Source organism: Panicum hallii, chromosome 8 (genome assembly GCF_002211085.1).
Source record: "Panicum hallii strain FIL2 chromosome 8, PHallii_v3.1, whole genome shotgun sequence".
In the NCBI taxonomy this organism is placed as follows: Eukaryota; Viridiplantae; Streptophyta; class Magnoliopsida; order Poales; family Poaceae; genus Panicum; species Panicum hallii.
The window spans coordinates 31,837,511-31,861,298 of NC_038049.1; the positions used below are offsets into that span (position 1 = coordinate 31,837,511).

General features: G+C 46.9%; 2 protein-coding genes across 3 annotated transcripts; one reads left to right on the forward strand and one right to left on the reverse strand.

Annotated features, from left to right (window-relative positions):
* Nucleotides 1-837: 837 nt before the first annotated feature.
* Nucleotides 838-5,593, reverse strand: LOC112903295. 2 transcript variants are annotated; one of them, XM_025972534.1, is made up of 12 exons: nt 5,524-5,593; nt 3,501-3,896; nt 3,180-3,424; nt 2,895-3,095; nt 2,729-2,821; nt 2,540-2,638; nt 2,125-2,460; nt 1,882-2,037; nt 1,560-1,799; nt 1,441-1,489; nt 1,307-1,339; nt 838-1,121 (listed from the first exon to the last, which is right to left on the reverse strand). In XM_025972534.1, the coding sequence occupies exons 2-11, from the start codon at nt 3,886-3,888 to the stop codon at nt 1,332-1,334; spliced, it is 1,815 nt and encodes a 604-aa protein (XP_025828319.1). In that variant the 5' UTR covers nt 3,889-3,896; nt 5,524-5,593; the 3' UTR covers nt 838-1,121; nt 1,307-1,331. The 2 variants fall into 2 exon arrangements, with proteins under 2 accessions (XP_025828319.1, XP_025828318.1); XM_025972533.1 differs by lacking the exon at nt 5,524-5,593 and adding an exon at nt 4,036-4,154.
* Nucleotides 5,594-21,210: 15,617 nt separating this feature from the next.
* On the forward strand, nt 21,211-21,801 carry LOC112903725 (uncharacterized protein K02A2.6-like). Its single transcript, XM_025972946.1, has one exon. It carries the CDS (start codon nt 21,211-21,213, stop codon nt 21,799-21,801), a length of 591 nt encoding a protein of 196 aa, XP_025828731.1.
* The last annotated feature ends 1,987 nt before the right edge of the window (nt 21,802-23,788 follow it).

Sequence of the window (23,788 nt, forward strand, 5' to 3'; positions counted from 1 at the left end):
CTTGTTGAATATTTGGCCGTTGGCCAGATTGTTGTGCTTGTTGCGGGGGCACAGGAGGTCTGAACCTTCCTTGCTGTTGAGGCGGCCTAAAAACCAATCTACCCGTTGGGGCATTGCGCTGTGGTGCTCTGGGCGGCGTATTGGAAATAACCCGATACCTCGATGGTTGAGTGTTCGAGGGTCCAGCAGGGTTCTTCCGCTTTTTCTCGGCATAGTGCGCCACAATACAATCTTCCTGAGTTAAGGCCATGTTAACCAACTCACTGAAAGTATTTGCCTTCACAAGGTTCAGGCGTTCCTTGAGTTTGGTGCTAAGGCCTCGGCGAAAACGCACTACACCACGACACACTTTGGTCCACACATAGAAATGTGGGCAAAAGGTACTTGTGCAGACAAAAAAACTGTGGGCGAAAGTTTTCCCGACAGAATTATTACCGTTGCGGTAGAAGCTGTGGGCTTAGCCTTTGCCGACAGTTAGAACTTTTGCCGACAGCTAGTATGTGGGCAAAACAGGGACCTACACCGACAGTTTCTACCTTTCCCGACAGTTAGGTTTTCCCAACAGTAGAACTTTCACCGACACATGATATGTTGGTTAACCACATTTTCTACAGTAAGTAGAACCATCAGGGCACATGCACATATATATGTATATATCCACCACAATCACATTTTCTGCATTAAATAGTACCGGGGTACACCTTCCATCATCTTTTAAATCACAATTCCACCGTATACGCAATCACAACCCAAATAGACATTTCAACTTGCAAAAACTGAGCAATTTACACAGCACAAACATATCCATTAATATGCATGGTTCCATAGACAATTAACTCAGGATCCACCAGGTGGCATCAGCATAGATAGATGTCAAATACAGTACCAAAATACATGTCCAATATCAAACTGTTAGGTCATAAGTTCCAGCCTATTATATGGTGCCATATGCATATGACCCACTGGGAGAGAATATACAAGCTTCTCTCTAATAAAAAAAAAATCTAACCACACAATCACACAAAATATATTCTTGTTGCACAAAAGGTCACTCCAAAGCTTGTAACATGCCTTACTGCCAAAAGATTACTACGTACTCCACCAGCTAGTTGCCTGTTCACCTATCATGATAAGAAAGAATAATGAGCACACAATGCAAGCAAGAGAACATTAATCTGTATATATTGTTGCACTAGTGATACAACAGCAAGAAACATGGACATCATTTATAGAAGTGTCAAATTTAGTCATTGGATTCATAATTTTAAATCCAGCTAATACTAATACCAATGCAAGAATGTATTACCTGTGATTGCATGGGCAATTAGTACTTAAGTACCTGTCAAAGAAATGAATTGAAAGTTAAGCAAAGTAAATAATATAAAACATATATAAGTGGAGATGTCAATATAGTTTGGACTGCTAAGGTTGCAATCGTACCAGGACCTGGACCTTTTGACAGCTTTGAAGACTTCATGTCCTCCTTGATCTGTAACAAGTAAAGTTGTTGAGCAAGACTAGAACTTTCTTAGAATTATATATGTAAGCTAAAATATTACTCTGTCATGTGGCCAAGCAATGGATCTCCCACGAGCATCTCCAACAGACTTTAAGGCTCCATAAGGGCGAGGTAGTATAGCTTCTCTCATGAAAACATGATTGACAACTACCTCACAGTATTGAACGCCAAGAGGAGTGCCCCCCACTATAGATGATGGGTTTGTTGTTTGCATAGTTCCCTTAGCCACAGGGAGATTATAGGGCCTCACAACATTATACAAGATCACATCTCTTCCACCCTAAAGCATTAAAAAGACAACACAATATATCAGGTATGTTATGGGCATAAGGTAAACAATAAATTGTAGATTTAGCAATTACCTCTTCATGATGTGGTTCCTCTGGAAAAAAAACAGAGTGCCTAGTCATGAGCAAGTTTTCATCATCACTCAAGTGCATGTTATCTATTTCATCCTCAGCACGTGATCCCATATCATCATGATGGTTCTCTAGTTGTTCCCCAATAGTAGGTCGATTCTGCATGTTGCAATAAAGAATGCAACTATGGACCAATTACTGCATTAAAAACAAAGGTATATATAATACAAAAGAATGACCAGTTACCACATGAGCGGAACTGTTTGATCCATTTGGAGTGCTAGAAGGATTTATTTGCTGCTGAAGTAACTTTTCTAGCAGCTGTTGCATATTGTCCAAACAGCTTTCTAAAGCTTCCACTTTCTTATCAGATTGTCGACGAGCTTCGATTTCCATTTGAAGCCTGGTTGATGTGCATTTTTTGGCCCCAGGCATCTCCAATTCAGCAGGTGTTGGTCCTAAGCCAACAACACGAACATATCCATTCTTCTCTGGCCCACAAACATGGAAATAGGCATCACCTTCCCCTATACTCTTCTCTACTAGTTCAGGATGATCTCTGACTGCATCTTTCAGTGCATTCTACAAAAAATAAAGATATTAGCATACAATTGTTGTTTCAGCTCCAAGTGAAATGCACTTACATATCTCCATGACTTACAATTGTTGTTTCGGCTCCCTTGTGAGGTACTCCATTTTTATGTGTGTGTGTTTTAATAAACAATTCATCTCTACGTGCTGGACGTCCTAGCTCTTCACACTGTATGACAAAACATACAATTCATTCAATTATCATATTGCAGCTAAGAAATCTGAATAACGGATACAAAATTACAAGAATAGTGCATACCATTTCAAACCCAACACGTGCATGGCTCTTGCTTCCAGATGTATGGTTTTGAGTCTTCTTTGACCGATTTGCTTTCCCTCTCATTGAACGAACCTATCATCAAGTGTCATTTATAGTACTCATGATTCATATATAATAACTCTAGAAGTAGAGAATTATAGCTTACAGCTCCATCTGGAGACATCCAATGATCAATTAACCACTTCCAATCCTCCTCATGCACTCTTTCGTCTCGCAATTCAAGCAGTTCTTCGTATTCCATAGCATCATGAAAGACCTTCCTCAACTCTGCTTTGAACTCCCTCCATTTTGTAGCTGCTGTTTTCATAAACCAGTTGAAGGACCCATTGTCTATATCCCAATAGAGCTGCACAGAACATATAAGCATATAGGGTAATAACAAATCACAAGCTGAAAATGTTCATAAATCATTTTCATCCAATATCACTACCTGAGCATCTGTCCACAGCTTATATTTTTTTTGTGGGCAAACCTTCCTCCAATCATCATGTGCCATCGGAAAGCCCTTTGTTCTCACAAGTGCACCAATAAAGTTAGCAAATTCAGTGCTTGAAGGTCCACAAGGCTGGCCACAGTCATTTATCTCTAGTTTGAGTTTTGGTTTATTTTGTCTTGCAAATATGTCAGCCTTTGTAGTTGGCCCTCTAACTTTTTTCTTCTCTTGTTCTCTTAACTCTACATCAAAACAATGGACCTAATAAGACCAACAAAATACAACAATCTGTTTATATAGATCAGCTAACAAGCATACCTTCATTCCTTGGCTGTAGATGAGCACTTGCTCCACTACTCCCATTCTCTGGCTGTAGATCACCACTTGGGCCATTCCTTGCCTGTAGATGAGCACTAGGTGCACCACTCCCATTCCCTGGTTGTACATTAGCCCGTGCAGCACTCAATCTCGAGCTTGTTCGTAAGTTGTGCTGAATTGTAGCATTAGTTGTCGTCCTCTTTTCTTGATGCCTCACAGCTTCCACCTTTCTCTTTTTTCCTGTCATAAGTGATGAGGAAACTTCCTGTCCAAGCTCTTGAAGCTGCAAAGCTTTGAGCTTCATGTTATTGGCTAGGACATTTGCATTTCTTTGTGCTTCATATTCGCAAACTGGAACATCCTTTCTTTTTTCTCCTGCAGTCACCATCTTTCCTCCTGAAAATATATACTAATAATTCAGTAATTGAACAGTGTAGAGGTGTAAGTACTAAGTATAGGAGAAAAGAAAAGTACTAGAACATGTAGAATTTGTTAATGCACCACGAAATTGTTACAACACACAATTGTGACTTACTTCCTCTTTTTCTCAGCAACAATAGTCCCATCAATGTCTGTCCTGACATGAACCATATCTTGAAGAAAATTCTTTAGGTCATACACTTTTGTATGCAGATCAAGAATTGGGCTATGGAACTTATTTTGATGATTTGCTTGTTCACTATCGCTTGCTGTCATGTCATAAATTTCTCGTGGTTTTGACCGACCCACTGCACTCCATTCTCTATCAACATGATCTTGAACATAGTAAACTTGTGTGGCTTGCGATGCTAAAATAAAAGGCTCATCTAATAGTCTTTCTCCTCCATTATATAAGTGATTGAAATTAACAATTGTGACCCCAAATTGATCAGTTTTCACCCATTTATCTTGAATGCGGTTGTCAACCCAATCACATTTGAAGAGCACAATATTTCCCTTATTGCGATAGTTTAGCTCAATGATTTCTTTGATCCTACCATAATATGTCTTGTTATGCACTACCGGGTCCGTGTTTCCATTTTCAAAGCAAGAGGTTTGGGCAACTAGAGCTACTCCACTATGCACCGAAGTACTTTCATAGGAACCCTATGCACACGTTTTCCATTAGGACTTCTCTTTTCTGATTTCCACCTTGATGTCTTGCACTTTGGACACACATTAGCCTTTTCATGTTCTTTCCAAAATAGTATGCAATCATTATCGCAAGCATGAATATTTGTGTAACCAAGACCAAGGCATTTTACCATATTTTTAGCTGCATTGAAATTTTTTGGAAGTGATGACCCTTCTGGCAAAACATCCTTAAGTAACTGTAGTAGCATGTCGAAACTTTTATCACTCCACCCCCCAAGAAATTTTATATGCAGCAATCTAATCATGAACCGAAGCTTCAAAAAGTTTCTACAGCCAGGGTACAGTTCTTTGCCAGCATCTTCTACCAATCTGTGGAAGGATTCCATATCCTTATCATGTTCTTCTTCATTACCTTCTAAGTCACCCATGTCATCTAAACCACCAGCTAAGTCTCTAAGTAAATCAGAAATGTCATCTTCTTCATTGGACTTCTGCACTTCTACTCTATCAGGTTGTTGGGTATTTGCAAAAAAGCTGGAGCTTGGTTCTCCATGATACAACCAGGTTATGTACCCCTCCGAAAACCCCTCACAAATCAAATGCTCACGTACTACATCGCTAGCTCTCCAACAACTGTTTTTACATACCTTACAGGGGCACAATATTGTGTTTCCTTTAGCTGACTTGCTAAAAGCATACTCTAAAAAACTGTCAACACCTTTTATATATTCATCAGTTTGCCTTGGTAAATCCATCCAATTTTTATCCATGACGCTCTTGCTAGAAGCTGAGTAAAAATCTCAACTATATGAACAAATCCACCTAGATAGCAACTCCAAACCTCAGATATATCTCATTTTGCCACATTCAAACGTCTATAGCACATATATTACTTCTGAACGAAAATTCATCTCACACAATGAGAAAGTCTAGAAGAAAAGGAACATACCAATCACTGTTCAATAAAAATGAGAAAGTTGCTCCTTCAGTCCTTGGTCCAGTCCTCTCTGAATTTTGCCCCTGAAACCAAACGTAAATAAGACTATGATTAGATGAGAAAAGATAAGAAAGAACTGATAGCACTCTCACTAAATCTTTGGTTTCACAGTACCCTTCACCAAAAAAAAGTATATCTTAAATCAATAGGATTCCAGCAAAATAATAAGTGGAAGGTTCTGGATATATAACAATTTAAAACTGCAGCCATATATATAACAATTTAAAACTGCAGACAATATAATGCAGCACACAATTTAATCTACCACATAATATATTAAAACTGGAGCAGTTAAAAGCATTAGACACAAAGTAAAAAAAATAGTGAAACACATCTAGCAGAGCAGCTCTGTTTAGAAGACACAAAGAAACACATCTAGCAGTGTGCATCATAAGCAGCCTGGTCACACATGTTCGATTAGTAGACCTTGAAATCCAACAGCTAGCGGAGCTAATTCCATAAGCAGCCTGGCAGGCAGCAGAGGTACTAATTCCATCTCATGCGCAAGAACAAATGAACCAAATCCAACAGCTAGCTAGCAGAACCAAATCCAATCAATTTCTATGGAAGAACAGAATCAAGACAGCTAGCTAGCAGCCTAGGGTTGAGGCTGCAGTGCCTGCCCGCGTGCAGAAGCTGCAGGAGGCTGCCGTGGGTGTCTTTGCGCCGAGATGAACGAGGGGGCAGGGGCAGTGGGGATTCACAGCTGCGGTGAGGGAGAAGGAGGTGGGGATTTGGGGATACGGTGAGGGAGAAGGAGGTGGGGATTCGGGGATTGAAAGTTTTGTTGTGTGCGCGGTACTTTTTTCCTTTTCCCGCGCAGCTGAAAAAATGGGCGCCAATGATGTTTTTCGCCAGCTTGGACACCCCTACGCCGACACATAAACAGTAGGTGATTCGGCCTACGCCAACAGTTGAGCTGTCAACATTTTTTTCCCGACACATTATCTGCCGTCGTAGAAATGCCGACACATAAGGTGTTACTTAATACTTCCATTGCCGATAGATAATGTGAGGGTACAAGGTCTCACTATTACCCACAGATTATATGTTGCCAATAATAACCTTTTGCCCACACATCACTGTAGCCAATAGTGTACCATGGTGTAGTGACGGTCTTGCTTCTTGGTATCATTATCTGCATGATACCCTGCATACTGGCACAGATGATTGAAATTCTGTGCGTATTGCAGAACTGTATTGGCACCTTGGGTAAGAGCCAGGAACTCATTAAGCTTTCGCTCCAATAATCCTGCGGGAATATAATGCGCTCGGAAGGCGACCCGGAATTCATCCCATGTGATGACATGCCCTGCAGGTTGCATGGCATAAAAATTATCCCACCAGATTCTAGCAGCACCACGAAGTTGTTGAGCAGCAAAAGAAGCCTTGCTAGAATCCGCACAAGGTATGGTCAGGAGAGCGAACTTCGATTCAATAATATGAAGCCAGGCATCGGCATCCAATGGTTCTTCCGCCTTACTGAAGAAAGGCGGTTGGGTACTGAGGAAATCTTGGTAACTAGCCACAGGAGGATTACGATCATCCCGGCCTCCTCGGAATTGATGCTGCTGATTCTGCTGTGCTTGAACCAGCAAATTAAGCAATTCCGTTTGCCGAGCCATGACTTCGGCAAGGTTGGGAGGAGGTGGTGGCGGTTGCTGAGAACCGCTGGCCTGATCAGCCCGGAAACCTTCCGGGGTTCCACGTGTGGCTCCAACCATCTGAAACAAAGGAGATGTCCATCATTAACCATATAGCCTTACTCCCAATTTCAGAAAATATAAACAAAACACATACTCCATTCAATCATCTCATTTCAGAATCATAATGATAATGAACAAGATGATAAAACAGGAAACTTATATTACAATATTGGTTCTTTTGTTTTCCGCATCGTACATCCGAAAGATCTCTACGCAGGCCATCTATGTTACAACAATTGGCATGAGATCTAGCTAAGTTACACACTCCTTAAGTTATTACACTCCCCATAGGTTACATCTAGATAGTCGACGATTTACTAAACTAAAAATCGTCGAAGTTGCCTACAGAAGATTGACTGCCAGAAGAAGAGTGATAGGGACTAAGAACTGGATCCCCATGCTCAGAGTCAATCTCTGAAACACCCTCAATCTCTTCTGGGTCTTCTTCTTCTTCTTCAGGTACTATGGGTATAGCGGGAAGTATCGGTTGCTGCTGCAATTCCTCAATGTGAGCCTGGGCATCATCAGCCACAAGTATCAGATCATGAATTTGTGCCTGTAGAAACTCAATAACAGTGTCACGCTGAGTGATAATATGATCACTCTCATTGATCTGATCTTCACGATGGAGGATTGTCTCATCTCTTGCTGCAATAATTTCATCCTTCTGAGTCACCAAAGCTTGTAATTCTTCTATTTGGGTTACTTGATGGTCAGCGTTCCGATAGTGGCTTTGAGCCACACCAGTTATCTGACTTACCCCATGACGCAGTAACATTTGATAATGATATTGCACATCCATGAATCTGGTAACCATACGGACGGTTTCTTCAGCCAGATCCCCTAGCAGATGACCATGATGGTCTGTCCGAAAATCCCAGTCCGTACTACCCGGGTCTATGGTAGGAAATAACCCAATAGGATATGCGGCAACTTCAATTGGATGCTGATTGCAAAAGAGTTTGATAGCTTCTAAAGCAGCAGTTTCAAGAGTATCCACTAGACGATATCCAACCACTTCCACTTCTATGGGAGGCCATAAGGAGCGGAAAGGGTGTTGAGGAATTATCATCTTAACCCTGCAGCGGGGAACTCCTTCTTCACGATACTCTACCCCATCATACAGAGGAGGCTCTGTATAATGAAACATACTCAAGGATTCCCACAAAAGACGAGGAAATCCTTCCCAATGTAAACCATTGGTGTGAAAGTGCCCCTCCTGATCCCAAAAGGTATTAGCAGGAGCAGCCATCTGCGACAACAATGCAAATGGTAAGATATTTTTACCCTGTTGAGAAAATTTAAAAGGTAAAATTGGATTAAGATAGCTGATTCTGATAACAGCAAAGGCTGGAATTCAGATGAATACCTAAGATACCCAACTAAAGATTCTTACTTACCCAAATTAAGAAATACCAACATGTTGTCTATTTCTTAGGAAGCATCAATTTAAACATTCAATTTAGTTGATTAATGGATTATGCATGCACGTACTAATCGATCTCACAAACAAAAATTAACTGCCAAGTAATCTTGGTCTTACGTGGTTAGTTACGGTGGCACAATATAATTACGTCTCTCACTATTAACTAGTCGGTAAACCCTATCCGTCCTAGTTTCGGAATCGTGGTTAGTGTACCTGCAGAAGACCACAATGCATATATATATATATATTCAATGAACCTTTCATGCCAGCATGTCATGAAAGCGTTCCCATCCATTACTACTCACTATAGAAACAGCATCTGTACAATTACCGCCGTACAGACAACGTTAACATACGTTATTGAACAACGTATTCACGGGGGATACCGCAAAATGCGGGGGTATGAACAGCGATCGCCATACCCTGCGCCGAACCATATACTCCCAATGTAGTCAACCGAAATTGGTACATTGGCAGCATCGCAAGTAGGCCACTGCTTGAGAAACAGCGTTCGGTTCGCATCACCGACAGGAAGGCCAAGCTCCCTCAGTTGGCTGAGGATCCTTACCTTCTTACCTCACGATCGAAGATGTCGTTACAGAAAGTAAGGTTGGGTTGTGCATAAATCTAAGTTTCAACAGAAAAGTAATGCTGGAAGTCAGAATTATATATGTATATATATTACAGCCACCTCTAATTCCCTTAATAACATTACCCTAGGGCTTACGTACTATACATAATCCTTAACGAACCACCGTAGTTCGCAAATACTTGATTAATCAATTTTTATACTAAAAATTACTTTTTAAGGCTAATTATATCTCCAGAGTACACTTGTTAGCTCTGATACCAGCTGTGGCAGAACCAATCTGAATTATACCGACTCAAGTACGCGAGTCCTCACCGAAGGGCTACCTCGTACTTCAAACGGTATAAAACCATTGGTCTGTCGGGTAACGTCCCGATAAACCACCGAACTCAGGATCCAACAAGGTACCTCACACGAAGGTGAGTCCAGAGATACAATGCCAAAATATCTTACACCACAGGCAGTTACATTACAACAATGTACAAAACATCATTAGCTCCCACAGAGGAGAGATTATTACAAGACAGGTTTTAGTTTTTAGTCAAAGCAGCGGAATTTGAAAAGCGTAGCCATTATACACGTCGTCTTTACAGATATTATGCTAGCCCTGGCATAATATCACTCGGCGGAATCGGTGTTGGCCGGGGACGGATCCCATTCCACGGACCAACCATCAGGCAAAGGGTAGGGCCACGGTATAATGAAAGCTGGCTCATCAGGGAGATTACCTGGATTAAATCAACAAAAGCAAGGCTGAGTATACTAATACTCAGCAAGACTTACCCGTAATTGGGTATACCTTAGCCCATAGCTAGACTCATGATGGCTTTTAGCTTTGGGTAGGGTTTTCAGCTGAAAAGCAACAAAGAGTAGATCCTTAATTTCAACTTTTAACTTTCAGATTCTAGTTGATTAACCATTCTAGGTAAGCACCTATAACTAGTCAAACATGGTAGAATCTTTATTCAAACATCATCTTAGATAATCACATAATTACTCTTGTTACTCTATGTGGTAAAGGGAATAAGCAGTCTCATACATCGTGAGAGGCGGACGATTCTGAATCGAGATTCAACCCTTGCAAGGTAAACCTAACACACACGCTTGGAACACCACAGGGTCGTTCCGAAGCAACCGTTTGCCTTTCATTCCGACTCGTGGATCAGGGCCACCACAAGCGTCTGCAGGTCATATGCACATCCAAAGTGCAGGAAGTACGTCTGTAGCGCGACTACAAACCCCGTACTCCTGGTTACCCAGCAACACATATGCCTACACGTCGAACAAAGTAACCAAAAGAAGCAAATACATGTGGTGGGGGGTATGTCCACTCCTCGGGCCGATCGGTTACTAGGCTTACCGCTTACCATATTTCACGGCATGTGGCTAGTACTTTCAAACACTTAACCACCACTACCACACACTGCGACCTTATCAAATTCATCAAAACAGACGGGATATCATCTTGACCATGATACCTCATAAAACTCCCGTCCGTCATCCTTATAATGATAACAGGAATGTAAACATCACAATTCCTATATCGCGCGAGTGACAGGAAATCACTCGACTTCTACCGGTCCTATAAGCAGAGCAGCTATTCGGACTCAAGTTCTAGTGTTCAATACATAGGTTCCTGGAATTATGCAACTAAGGTTTACAAACAACTCCTAAGAACTTAATGCATAAAGATATACATAAATAGTATAGGTTGCAGTGTAATAAAGTAGGGGTTATGTCCGGGGCTTGCCTTCGTTGGTAGGGTTGGGGTTAGTCAAACTATTTTCTTCCGAACCTTGGTTCGGGGCTTCAGAGAAATCCGCGACGAGATTCCTGGAGTCTTCAGAATAACCTCCTTCTTGATCCGGAATCAGCTGATAGTCCCCGTCAGCGAGAGTGGTCGAGTCTATATGATATGCAAAATGAAGTTTAATGGATGCATACATTGGTAGGTCAGTTCACGATAAAGTTGCAATCTAATCTTAAGAAAAATTACATTACGATGATAAGTTATCTATCCTGCACTGGGCAGTCATTTATCGAGTATTATATGTTTTATCTAAATCCATTTAAACAACAGGGTGAATTACATTAATTAACTAACTAGTAGCATGAAGCAACAAGTGGGGTTTCTTAATATTTATATTAAAGAGCTTTCTAAATTGACCTCACTAATTATTTATATGAACTTTAAGTTACTATTACTTTATAAATCAATTAGATTATATCCAATTTATTTAACATCTAATTCTTAGTTGAAAACTTAATAATATGTTGCAATAATACAAAACAGAACCATAACATATTTTTCATGATTTTTGAACATTTGAAAGTGTGTTTATTAATTATATTAAGGAAACTACACCTTATTTCTAATAAAACTTGTACATTAAGAAAATAATACTAGAGCACTAGGTTAATTATTTTTCTTCAATTCTACATATTAAAAGAAAATTATCATCACTGGTTTTACCATTTTATAATTTTTCTATGAATTACTATGTACTTTCAAAGCCTACAAGCAACTAACTTTGATATTTAAATTAGATCATCAAACATTCAAAAACTGAAGTCGACCTTTAAAGCAAAGTTGCAGATCTTTGTCTAACGATTCTAACAAAATTTAGTTTACTATTTTATGATTTTTCCTTGAAGAGATATAGTATTTTTAAGTTGGCAGCCATATTTACATAAGGAGGTCCCTCGGCACTATTCCTCTGAGTCTATTCTTTTGCACAAAACCCCCTGAAGTTCTATTTCTTCTAACCCGAAGCCCTTGGACTTGGAACCGAGACAGAGTAAGGCGGGGCGGCCGTGTTCCGGCGACGGCGGTCACCGGCGGCGAGGTCCAAGTGCCGGAATAGGGTCAGGAGCTTACTGTGGTCTCGTTGCGCTACGTGTCGTGGACGGGGATGGCCGGAACAGTGGGGTTCGACTTGAGCCCGAGGTGACGGCGGAGGGGTCACCGTCGACGGCGGAGCTCCGGTGGCGAATGTCGGCAAGTAACCTGCGCACGAGAACCAGTGAGTCATGGGGAATGTGTACGTGCCATCAATTGGATGAAAACATGCTGGATCGAGGGAATTCGACGGAGACCGATGCGGCGGCGGCGAGGAAGAACGCCGGCGAGCATCGGGGAGGAACTGTGATGCACCAGAGGGTCAATGGATGGGTCGTACAGCTTCAGGGTGATGATGTGGTGCTGTTTATAGGATTGTGGGGGCTCGGGACTGCGTGAGTGGTGCTGCCCACGGTGAGGCCGAGGGCGGCGGCAGATGGTGATCGTCGGCGACGAGGTTTCAGTGGAAATTGGAGTGCCACGAATGGGCGAGGAGCACCAGTGGATGACGGGAAAGCTTGTGCAGGTGTTGGTTGGGGCGGAGGAGGTCCGGTGTGGGCTGCCCACGGGCGTGCCGTGCGCGGCCGGAGTGGAAGATGACGGCGGCGGCGGAATGCAGCTCGAGTACTGGAAATTGGACGCTGGGAGTAGCAGAACAGAACGTAAGTGTTGATGTCGTGCTGCTGCGCGCGAGAAGGAGAAAGTTAAGGCACCGGGGTGGCCTGTCCACGGTGACCAGGAGGTGGCGGCCGGCGGAGGCCTCGGGTTGCCGTGGCGCGCGCGCGTGAGGCCAGGAAGAGAGAGGAAAGAAGTCGAGACCGGGAGAGGATGACGCGTGGGAGGATATGCCAGCAGGAGGTGGAGCTCGGGGCGCGGTATCGGCGGCGAGCGGCGGTGGCAGGAGCGGAGCAGAAGGGAAGCAGCGGTGGTCAGAGGAGGAAGAAGGCAGACAGGAGTCAGAAGGACTCGTTTGTAAATCCCAAAAATTCCAGGGACCCCTCTGTAAACTAAAAATTCCTAATGATACAAAATCCTAATGAGAAAAATGTCTAAAGTAAAGTTGTAGAGAATTTCAAATCCTACAAGAATGCTTTAGAGCTCGAGTTCAAAATCTCAAAGGGTACTATTTTATTTTGAACTTTTAAACACAACTTAAATTATAAACTTTATGTGTTAATTTAAACAAAATACTCTAATGTTTAGGGTCTTTTTGCAAGATTTCCTGTAGTAATCATTACTAACTCTTTTTACACTTTAGTCCTTAGGTAAAACTAAGTTTTACTTTTATCTTGTTACCATTTCACATGTAAGTCCCTTATGTTTGTGTTAACTACACATAGGTCCTTAGTTTCTTTCAAAATCTATTTCTCTTAGGTTCTATTTGACTTTTGCTCTTTTCTTTTCTATAGCCATCTGAAATTTGACACTTAAGAACATTTTCACACACTTGCACATAAGAATTTATAAAACTTATAATTTACAAATATACCCTTATTGCTTTGTACAACTTGTATACACTATAACATGCTTACATATTATATACCCAAACTTAGGATCTAGTTGTCTAACTACCTGGATATCACATTAACCACAGGCAAGACTGGGTGCAGGACGAAATCCTACTCGACGTCTTCGGGAGTGTAGTCGGGATCTTCTGCGGTAAGAAGTAAGAATGGGGTGAGTACGAACGTACTCAGCAAGTCCAATCACACCCACGGGGGGGGGGGGGGGGTTATAACAGAGAACAATACACAGGACAGTCCAAGGAAAAGGTCAGGGTTCATTTTTAGAAACTCGGTTATATGCAAAGGTTCGTTTAAAACAATTTTCCAAAACAAGCTTTTAAGTATCGAGGAGCACACGGTATTGATCCACACAGGATCCATGTTTTAAGCTTCCACCAGACTCCCCGTCCGCCGTAGCACACGGCACAACTGCCGGACACTTTCCAAACAACCCACACCAACCCAACCATTTCCGGAGAGAAACACTAGTTATGTGACCACACCATAACTTGCCCAATACCGTGGGCACGGCTATTCGAATAGATTTTCAACTCTGCAGAGGTGTGCAACTTTACCCACAGGTGGGGTACCACAGCACGAACACCGTAGTGCCGGTGCAGATCCCATCAAAGCCCTTACCCACCTTAGCTAGACCTGGCTAGCCACCACGGGATCGATCAAGGGGTCATTCGACCTATCACCAAGGTTTAACCGGGGCATAAGTCACACAGAGCCTATCCCGTCTCCTTGATCACCCGTTGCTCCCAGCTCGCCTGATGGCTATCAGACTAACTAGTGGGGTTAGGCTAAGCCGTTGCCCATACAACGGTCAAGTGGTTTGCACGACAGGAAGCTAGGTGAGACGACACATCAACTCGGTCCTTAGGGGTGACAAGATGGACATCTCCCTTCCTTGCCCTACCACACAGGTACGAGCACACCAACGGCAATTCACACAGAAATGCCATCCATCCCGTCTGACTCATCTTTTGAAACCACATTTTATCCCTTCCCACACACACGCGTTTTCTTTATAAAATCAGGTGGTCAAGGTATGGTTATCCCAAATATGGGTGGCTATCCTACCATGTTTTCAACACGCAAAACCATGAAATTTTATAAAACAGGCCACTGGGTTGTGTTTATAAAAACTAGGACAGAAACATGCATCAAAGGGTGTTATTGAACTTGCCATCGTCAAACCCTTGCGGGAGGTCCTGGTCGAAGCAGTGTCCCTCGGGCTCGGGATCGCAGAACTGGTCCTCGTTCGCCTGGTCACAGTCGGGACCTTCCTCGTTCACTCCGTGTCCTAAGGCACAAACAAACAGACACACAATCAAGCGAAAGTACTAAAAGCTTTCATCGTTGAGCTTGAATCGGAAATAATTTAGTTACGGAGTTAGGGGTAATATTTTTGGGTGGTTTCTTAATGGCATGGCTAGAACTATACTAGAAAGGGCGTGGTAAAGTTTCGGGTCGATCGGAGATCGTTTTGCACATAAAATGACGAGGTAAAGAGGGGTTCAGGGGCTAAACAAGGGTCTAGGGGCTTATTCGTGATTGTCCGAAAAGGGTAGGGACCTATTTGCGAATTCTAGAAATATTAGAGGCGCAACAAAAAGTGCGAGGGATCTACTTGGAAATAAACTTATATAGTGGAGGGGTCTAGTTTTGGAAATAACAAAGAGAGGGGGCTCATCTTGCAAGGTTGTAAAAAAGTGGAGGGGTCCTTAAACAAATAGAAGAGGGGGGGAGGGGCCTAAGGGCAAAATTGCCCCTTTCTTCCTCTCCTTGCCAGCAGGAAGCAGAGGAGGGGAGGGGAGGCTCGGCCCCGGCCAAATCCCGGCGGCCGGGGCCCGGGGCGGCTCGGGGTTGAGGGGGAAAAGGGGGAGGGGAAGGAGGGGGTCCCATCCCCGTCCTCACCTTGGGCCGAGGTGGAGTGAGGAGGCGCGCCCACGGTGGGCAGCGGGCGGCGGAGGAGCTGTGGGCGGCGGCGGGGCTATGGGCTTGGGGAAGGGCTGGAGGTGGCGGTGGAGGCCGTGGGGAGGCGAGCTGCGCGGGGGGAGGGGGGCGATTTATAGGGGAAGGGCGGTGGGGAGGAGGACCTCGGGTGGTGGCGGTCGGCGGGCAGTGCGGGGCGCCATTAGTGGCGCTCCGGCTGCTTGCGGCCGTTGTGACGCGGCGTGGCGGTGAGGGTGCCGGGCACCGCACGTGGGGAGGGGCGGTGTTGTGCGGCACAGGGCGGGGAAAAGCGACGGCGCGCGCGGCGAGGCGGAACGCGGCAGCAGCGGGCGGCGCGGCGTCGCGGGTCCGTGCTCGCGCGTGCGCGCACGGCGCGGCGTGGCGCGGGCCAGAGCGGGGGCACGAGCGACGGCCGGCACGGCGCGGCGCACGGCCACGCGTTGCGCGTGCGCGTGCGTCGCGGCGCGGCCGGGCAGAGCAGGCGCGCGGCCGGCCAGCGCTCGGGCGCGCGGCAGGGAAAAAGGGAGGAAAGAGAGGGGGAAGAAAGAAGAAAGAAGGAAGGAAGAAGGGAAAAGGGAAGAAAGGGAAAAGAAAGAAAGAAAGGGAAAGGAAAGAAAAGAAAAGAAATGGGAGGGAGAAAAAGGGAAAGAAGAAAGAGAGGGGGGGGGACGCGTCGGCGCCGATCGAGGCGGCGACCGCGGCCACGCGCGCGCGTCATTCGCGCTGTACGAGGAGAAAGGGATTGCGTCGGCACTGATTGCGGAAAGCGGTCATGCGCGGTCGTCGGACCACCGAGCGGTGCGGGATAGGGGTCAAGCTAGGGTTTTGACGACGAGCGGTTTTTAAACGAAATCTCCTAGCACGCGATTTAATTTGGCGAATTTTCAGGGCGTCACAGACAGCGAATGCCCTGAGCCGTCGACACAATCCCCGGCTAGGCAATGGATCGCCCCCGATGATGCGGCCCTCACCAAGGCGATCTGCCTTGGGAGCGATACCGAGAAGACGGTGACGATTGGAGCACAGCTGGGCGAAAAATAGGAAAGTGCGCTCGTCTCATTTGTCCAGGCTAACGCCGACGTGTTTGTGTGGAAACCGTCGGATATGCCTGAGTACCTAGGGAGGTGATCGAGCACAACCTAGCTGTCGGTGTTTTACCGCCACGCCCACCGAGGGATACCCCCGAGGTGGTGAGTTTGTAGGTAGGATGTCACCGAGATCAGGAACTCGAAGGTCCAAGGAACACAAGGTTTAGACAGGTTCGAGCATCCGAGAGCTTAATATCCTACATCTTGTGTGGTTAGTATTGCCTTTGATGGTGTTTGTCCCTGAGGGAGTCCCTGTCCGCCCTTATATAGTCTGGGGGAATAGGTTTACATGGAAGTTCTAGTTAGGTACAAGCACAGGAGTCCTACCCGAGTACTTCTCGGGTAGTTTCCTACCGTATGAGTAGTCCTACTGCACTACGAGTAGTTATAACAGATGTAGTGCATAGGGCATATCCCATCCCGTATCCTAAGAGAAGTACGCCACGTGGATAGTCCCGTGTGCCCGGGTCTGACAAGCCCCCGAGCTCTTCGTAGCCGAGTACTGCAGGCGTCCGAGTACTTCTAAAGGCGTCTTCGAGTTGTCCCAAACTTTATTTTGAAGGTGTACTCCTAGTACTTCCTTGGCTGCGCGAGGCTGTGAGGTGCTCATACCCCGAGTAGTTGTCCAGTCTTCTTTTATATGGGGTGCGATTAAACTCGCACTCCATATGGAGTAGCCCCCGAGCGTTAGGTTGACTCGTAGAATCAGGCTAAGGGTCAATTTAATCTTGAGTCTTCTATCCTTATCTTCCAGCAGATTTGAAAAATAAGTCACTGATGACACGTGTCCCGTGGCTCCGAGCCTTGAATCCAAATCCCTAAGATTTGGAATAATGGATCCAAAGAATCGTAGCATGCTATATACGATGGTAAAGATTTGATAGTGAACATGGGCAAATCGGTTTAGTAAATTTGAAAACCTCTTCTTTTGGGATGAATTCCCTAAAAAATGGTTAAATAAATAACATCACCAACAAACATCCAAAATTATCTCTCAAATCAATCTTTGTACCCTGAGCCAATAACTAAATAAGACCTCTGGATAATAATTTGAAAAGACCCCTTATTTCGGAATAGAATCCCTAAAATAATGGTTAACAAACATCTACACAAGATAAATCTTAAAAAGCCTCTTGGATCGGGTATTGTCAAGTAGTTTTACAGTGTCCAGCATGTAAGCATGAGAGCTGTCCTTTGACGTACGCTGAGTGCCTTGTCCCATCAAACCCTCGAGCCAAGGAGCCAGATGATAAGCATAGAGTAGATGTAGCAAACGGTGGCAACCCCCGAGCCCAAGCATTGGGCAAGTAGCCGCTGAGTCTTGAATAGTCGATGAAGTCATCTAGTTAGAGTCGATTCCTATTAGGATTGTAGTCAAGACGAGTAGTCAAAGTAGTCGACCAGGTGTAGAACTAGTTGTAAACTAGTAAACCTCACGGCATGGGAGCGAGGCCCCTTCAATAACATAGTGTACAAGTCGAAATCTAGTAATATGTTACTGGAAACAAGGGAGCGAGGCCCCTTCCGCAAACTTGCGTGTAGTACCAGTCATAAACCAGTGAAATGGCGTTGTACTGGAAATATGAGCACAAGGCCCCTTCAATAATCTAAGGTACTAGTCGGAAACTAGTAATTAGTTACTGGAAGTATGAGAGAGAGACCCCTTCCGCAAACTTACACGTAGTACCAATCATAAACCAGTGAACGGTGTTGTATTGGTTTTCAAGATCAGAAACTCGAATGTGCAACGAACACAAGGTTTAGATAGGTTGGGGCCGACGAGAGTGTAATACCCTATGTCCTGTGTGGTTTGTATTGCCTTTGATGGTGATTGTCCCCGAGGGGGTCCCTGTCTGCCCTTATATAGTCTAGGGGAACAGGTTTACACGAAAGTCCTAGTTAGGTACAAGCAGAGGAGTCCTACCCGAATACTTCTCGGATAGTTTCCTACCGTGTCCGACTAGTTTCGCTACTGTATGAGTAGTCCTACTACATTACGAGTAGTTACAATAGATGTAGGGCATGGGCCATGTCCCATCCCGTATCCTAGGAGAAGTACGCCACGCGGACAGTCCCGTGTGCTCGGGTGTGACACTAGCCGTGCACCACAAAGCATGACCCGTCCAGTAGAAAATTCAGCGTCACGCACCGGAGAGGCAAGAGTTCATCCGCGAGCAAGTGCGGAAGATGTTGGAAGCGGGCTTCATCTGGGAGGTTTTTCATCCAGAGTGGCTAGCCAATTCATTCATTGTCCCAAAGGCCAACGACAAGCTCCGCATGTGCTTGGACTACACCGACCCCAACAAAGCTTGCCCCACAGATCCTTTTCCGGTACCCCGCATTGACCAAGTTGTCGATTCCATGACAGGGTGTGACCTCCTTTGTTTTCTAGAGGTGTAGTCTTGGTACCACCAGATAAGCATGGCAAAGGAGGATGAGGAGAAAACTTCGTTCACCACTCCGGTGGGAACCTACTTCTTCATCCGCATGCCCTTCGGGCTCAAGAACGCTGGGCCGACATTCCAACGGACCATGCGTATTACCCTGAAGGACTTGCAGAGACACAACGTTGAAGCTTACATCGACGACATTGTGGTGAAGACCCGACAGCAGGAGACCCTCCTGCAGGACCTGTCGGAAGCCTTCGATAGCCGACAAACCACCAGGCTCAAGCTCAACCCCGAGAAGTGTGTGTGTTCGGAGTACTGGCGTGAAAGCTCCTGGGCTTCCTCATGTCGAGTCGCGGCATTGAAGTGAACCCAGAAAAGGTGTAAGCAATTGATCGCATGCAGCCCCTGACCCATCTAAAGGAGGCTCAACACCTCAAGGGTTGCGTGGCGGCCCTTGGGCGTTTCATCTCTAAGCTCGGAGATAGGGGCCTTCCACTCTTCAAGCCACTCAAGAAGGCCGGCCGATTCGAGTGTACCACGGAGTCGGATCAGGCATTCCAGGGTTTCAAGTAATACCTTTCGTCCCCCCCCCCCCCGGTGCCGGTGGCACCCCGTGACAAAGAGGGACTACTCCTCTACATCTCAGCCACCCCGCAAGTCGTAAGTGCGGTGCTGGTTGCCGAGAGGGAAGAGGAAGACCCCAGAGATAGAAGACCAGACCCTGGGAGGGGGAAGCCATGAGAAGCTGCGGAGGGGCCACCTACCCCGGACCTCGGGATCATCCCGGACGGGCCCTTAAGGCAGCCTCGACGCGTGCAACACCTAGTGTACTTCATGAGCGAAGTACTCCAAGACGCGAAAGAGTGTTACCTGCAGGCACAGAAGATGTTGTACGCTGTCCTCATGGCGTCCCGCAAGCTGCGGCATAATTTCCATGCGCATCAGGTCACTGTGGTTACCTCGTACCCCCTCGGCCACATCCTTAGAAATCGAGAGGGGATGGGGCACACAATGAAGTGGGCAATCAAACTGACCATGTTTGGTCTGCAGTTCCCGCTCCGGCATGCGATCAAGAGTCAATCCCTCGCTGACTTTGTCACTGAATGGAGCCCGATCCTTGACATCAAGCGACCGAAAGAAACCGCGTACCTAGCGGTCGATGATGACAGGCCATGGACCTTGGAGTACTGGTGTATGAACTTTGACGGGTTGCTCACCATCCAAGGGGATGGAGCCGGGGTGGTCCTGACCTCCTCGGACGGACAGATCCTCAAGTACACCATTCGGCTTGATTTTCGAGCCACGAATAACATGGCGGAATATGAGGGTATCCTGGCCAGGCTACGAGCTGTGGTCGGGCTGGGAGTTTGCCACCTCCTGGTGAAAGAGGACTCCCAGCTCGTGGTCAACCACGTCTCTAAGGAATACCAATTCGCCGACCCGCAAATGGCCACCTACATGGCTGAAGTGCGGCACATGGAGCAGCATTTTGATGGACTGGAGCTGTGACATGTTCCCCGAAAGGAGAACACTGAGGCCAACGAGCTATCCCAGCTCGCGTCCTCACAAGCTCCATACCCCCCGGGTGTTCGAAGAAAAACTCTGCCGACCTACCATCACGGCCACCGACCGTGTCGAAGGGGGAACCCTGCCTTCGAGTGGGGGAAACTAGGCCATGCCACCCACCGGGAACATCGTGCTCCCAGTCAATCCTCAGGAACCCTTTCGGATGGATGACATCCGCGGCTTCCTGAAAGAAAATATCCTTCCCGAGGATGATGTGACCGTGGATGATCTATACCGGCATGGCATGGACAGGGTCCTTCTCCGGTGCATCTCTCGAGAGGAAGGTGGCGAGCTGCTCACCGACATCCATGAAGGCGAGTGCGGGAGTCACTCATCCTCCCGCACGATGGTTGGGACGGCCTACAGACAAGGCTTTCTCTAGCCAACAGCCCTCAAGGACGCTGTCAAACTGGCTCGACGCTGCAGGGTGTGTCAATTCCACGCAAAGTAGATCCACCAGCCAGCACAGGCACTCAACACCATCCCTCTATCCTTGCCATTCGTGGTCTTGGGGCTCGACATCTTGGAACCTTTTCCCAAGGCAGTCGGGGGGTATGAATGGTTGTACATGGCGATTGACAAGTTCACGAAGTTGCCAGAGGTTACCCCAATCATCAAGGCCAAGAAGAACTCTGTACTCAAGTTCATCAAGGACCTGGTGGCCCGTTATGGGGTTCCGAATCGGATCATCACTGACAACGGAACCCAGTTCACGAGCTACCTTTTTGGGGATTACTGCGAGGACATGGGCATCAAGTTATGCTTTGCTTCTGTGGCACACCCATGCAGCAATGGGCAAGCCATGAGAGACAACGTAGAAATCCTCAAAGGGCTGAAAACCAGGACCTACAACAAGCTCAAGAACCATGGCACAGGTTGGATAGATGAGCTTCCGGCGGTGGTTTGGGCGAACCGAACCACCCCGAGCCGCACAACAGGCGAGACACCATTCTTCCTCATCTATGGAGCCGATGCCGTGATCCTGGCCGAAGTAACTTTGGGTAGCACAAGGGTACGAGCCTACAATGAGGAAGATCAAGATCAGCTGCGGCAGCACGACATCCTCTACCTTGAGGAAGTACGGTGCAGAGCAGCGGTTAGGGCGGCTCGCTACCAGCAAGCCCTTCGACGCTACCACCAGCGCCACGTACGACTATGAACCCTCCAAGTCGGAGACCTGGTCCTCCGCCGGTTCCAATCACATGAAGGGAAGAACAAACTCTCCCCCATGTGGGAGGGACCCTTCCGTGTTACGGAAGAACACCGGCTCGGAGCATTCCAACTCTCTGACGAAGACAGAGTTCCTGTACCCAAGTCTGGAACATCGAGCATCTTCGTAAGTTTTACCCGTAGATAGAAGGGGGGTCCCAGTGTCCCGACATGAAGGCCAAGTACCCCACGGACAGCCTCCCCAGGATACTTGGCCGGGGGCTCCCACCTACGTACACCTACCTTGTACTTTCCATTCTAGCATTAAGCATATTGCAGTCTTCTTATGCAATTTCTAAAGTTTTCTTCGCGCGAAAGTTGCTCGCCAGGGGTGTCTGGCTCGCGTCATGAAAGAGTAGTCTTGTCTAAAGCGGCACGATGGCTGGGGGCTAACAGGCTCTTCTTGGCCAACTTTGACTCTCGGCCTGGTTTTCGGACCCCGGGATCAGTTGTCTCCAGTAACCTTACGCTCACCACCACACGCTTCCACGGCAAGCAGCCTCGACTAATGAATGGTAGTCCACCCCAGGAAAGCAAATTGAGCTTAGTTAAGAAACATACTTTAGCTTACACAAAGGCCAGTCATGGCCGGGATCCCTTGATCCTGAAAAAGGGAACTTTACATATTTCCTGGCACGGGTACACAGATCATAGGGAAGGCACCCTGTACACGGGCGATGAATGATCGTGGAAAGGATGCATGAAGCTACTACGAGGAATCCCACAAGCACACCAAGGAAGAAGGCAGCGACGTCCAGCTCTAGTGAGTGTGCGGTGATGCGTTCGCGCCCGTAGCCACGACTGGATCGAGTGCCCCCCTCGCACACCAGTGCGGGGGGGGGGGGGGGGGCTCCGCGCTGTGGCAAGACGCAAATGGGCACGCTGAGTCCACATTCCTGTCGGTTCCTGCCTGACTCCTGCATCACGTTCACCGCGTACAATGGGGTTCGGACCGCTGGACACCGTGCGTGCAAGCCATGAGCGGGGAGAAGGCAAGATCACTCTGCAGCTCGGGGTCGGATGGGTAGAAAAAAAGCTAGGAAGCCCCGGCTTCCTACAGCTTCGACTACCCCAACTTCCTAGAGCAACAAGAGGGGCCTCGCCAAAGCTGCGTGGGGGAGCCAGAACCAGATCCGACAACCTCAATGCAACAAAGGAGCAAGGTACTGCCCAAACACCTTGGGCAGTACCTGGAGTAGCAACCACCACTAGGGAGGATGAGAAAGAGGGGCTGCGAGCCTCTCCTCCACTAATAGAACCCTTAGTAGTAGCAGCAACATCCCGGGATACCATGGCCTGCACCAGGCCATCACGGGACGGTGGAGCTCGACGATGTTGTCGCCGACCAGCAAGGGGCAAGCCTTGCCCTGCCGAACCAGGGGCCCCCGGCTCTCAGCCAGAGAAGCACCCAGATCAGGAGCAAGAGCATCGGTGCCTCCCAAGCCAGCCCGGCTGTGCATGCGCCCCGGCTCACCACGTCTGCGCGGAAGCAGACAAGGACATCAAGCTGGCGAAGCAGCAAAGCAACAACACCAGAGAAGCACTCTAGTCCCAGCAACAACAGTTCCACCAGGGGCTCTCGAGAAAGCCCTTGACAGGTTACTGCCGGAGGCTCCTGGGAAACCAACCCTCCTTCGATCCCTCTCGGCTATGCTAGAGAGAGGGAAGGAAATGAGGAAGGGATGGGCTCCCGGGCCGGGGCTGAAAATGTCGAAGAGCTGCCTCCTCCATGCTCCCAATGCTCTGCGACTCCCTAGGGTCGTGGCACATATTTGATCTGACTCCACTACGCTAAGGAAGGGGGGCTAGCCTTGCCAGCGCCCTCAGCACGCCCAGCAGGTGGCAGGGTGCTCCTTATAGAAAAGAGCTCTAGGGCAAATCTCCCAGGATCCGCCAAGAACTGGAGAAGCTTTGAAGGGCCGATGGCTCGTTGAGGA

Coding starts and splice junctions, on each gene's coding strand:
- LOC112903295 (XM_025972533.1), bottom strand. CDS start 4,084: ATGTCAGGACAGACATTGATGGGACTATTGTTGCTGAGAAAAAGAGGA. Junction 3,425..3,500: donor TCTACAGCCAAGGAATGAAG/GTATGCTTGTTA, acceptor GTTTTGATGTAG/AGTTAAGAGAACAAGAGAAG. Junction 3,096..3,179: donor AGCTGTGGACAGATGCTCAG/GTAGTGATATTG, acceptor TGTTCTGTGCAG/CTCTATTGGGATATAGACAA.
- LOC112903725 (XM_025972946.1), top strand. CDS start 21,211: ATGGCGATTGACAAGTTCACGAAGTTGCCAGAGGTTACCCCAATCATC.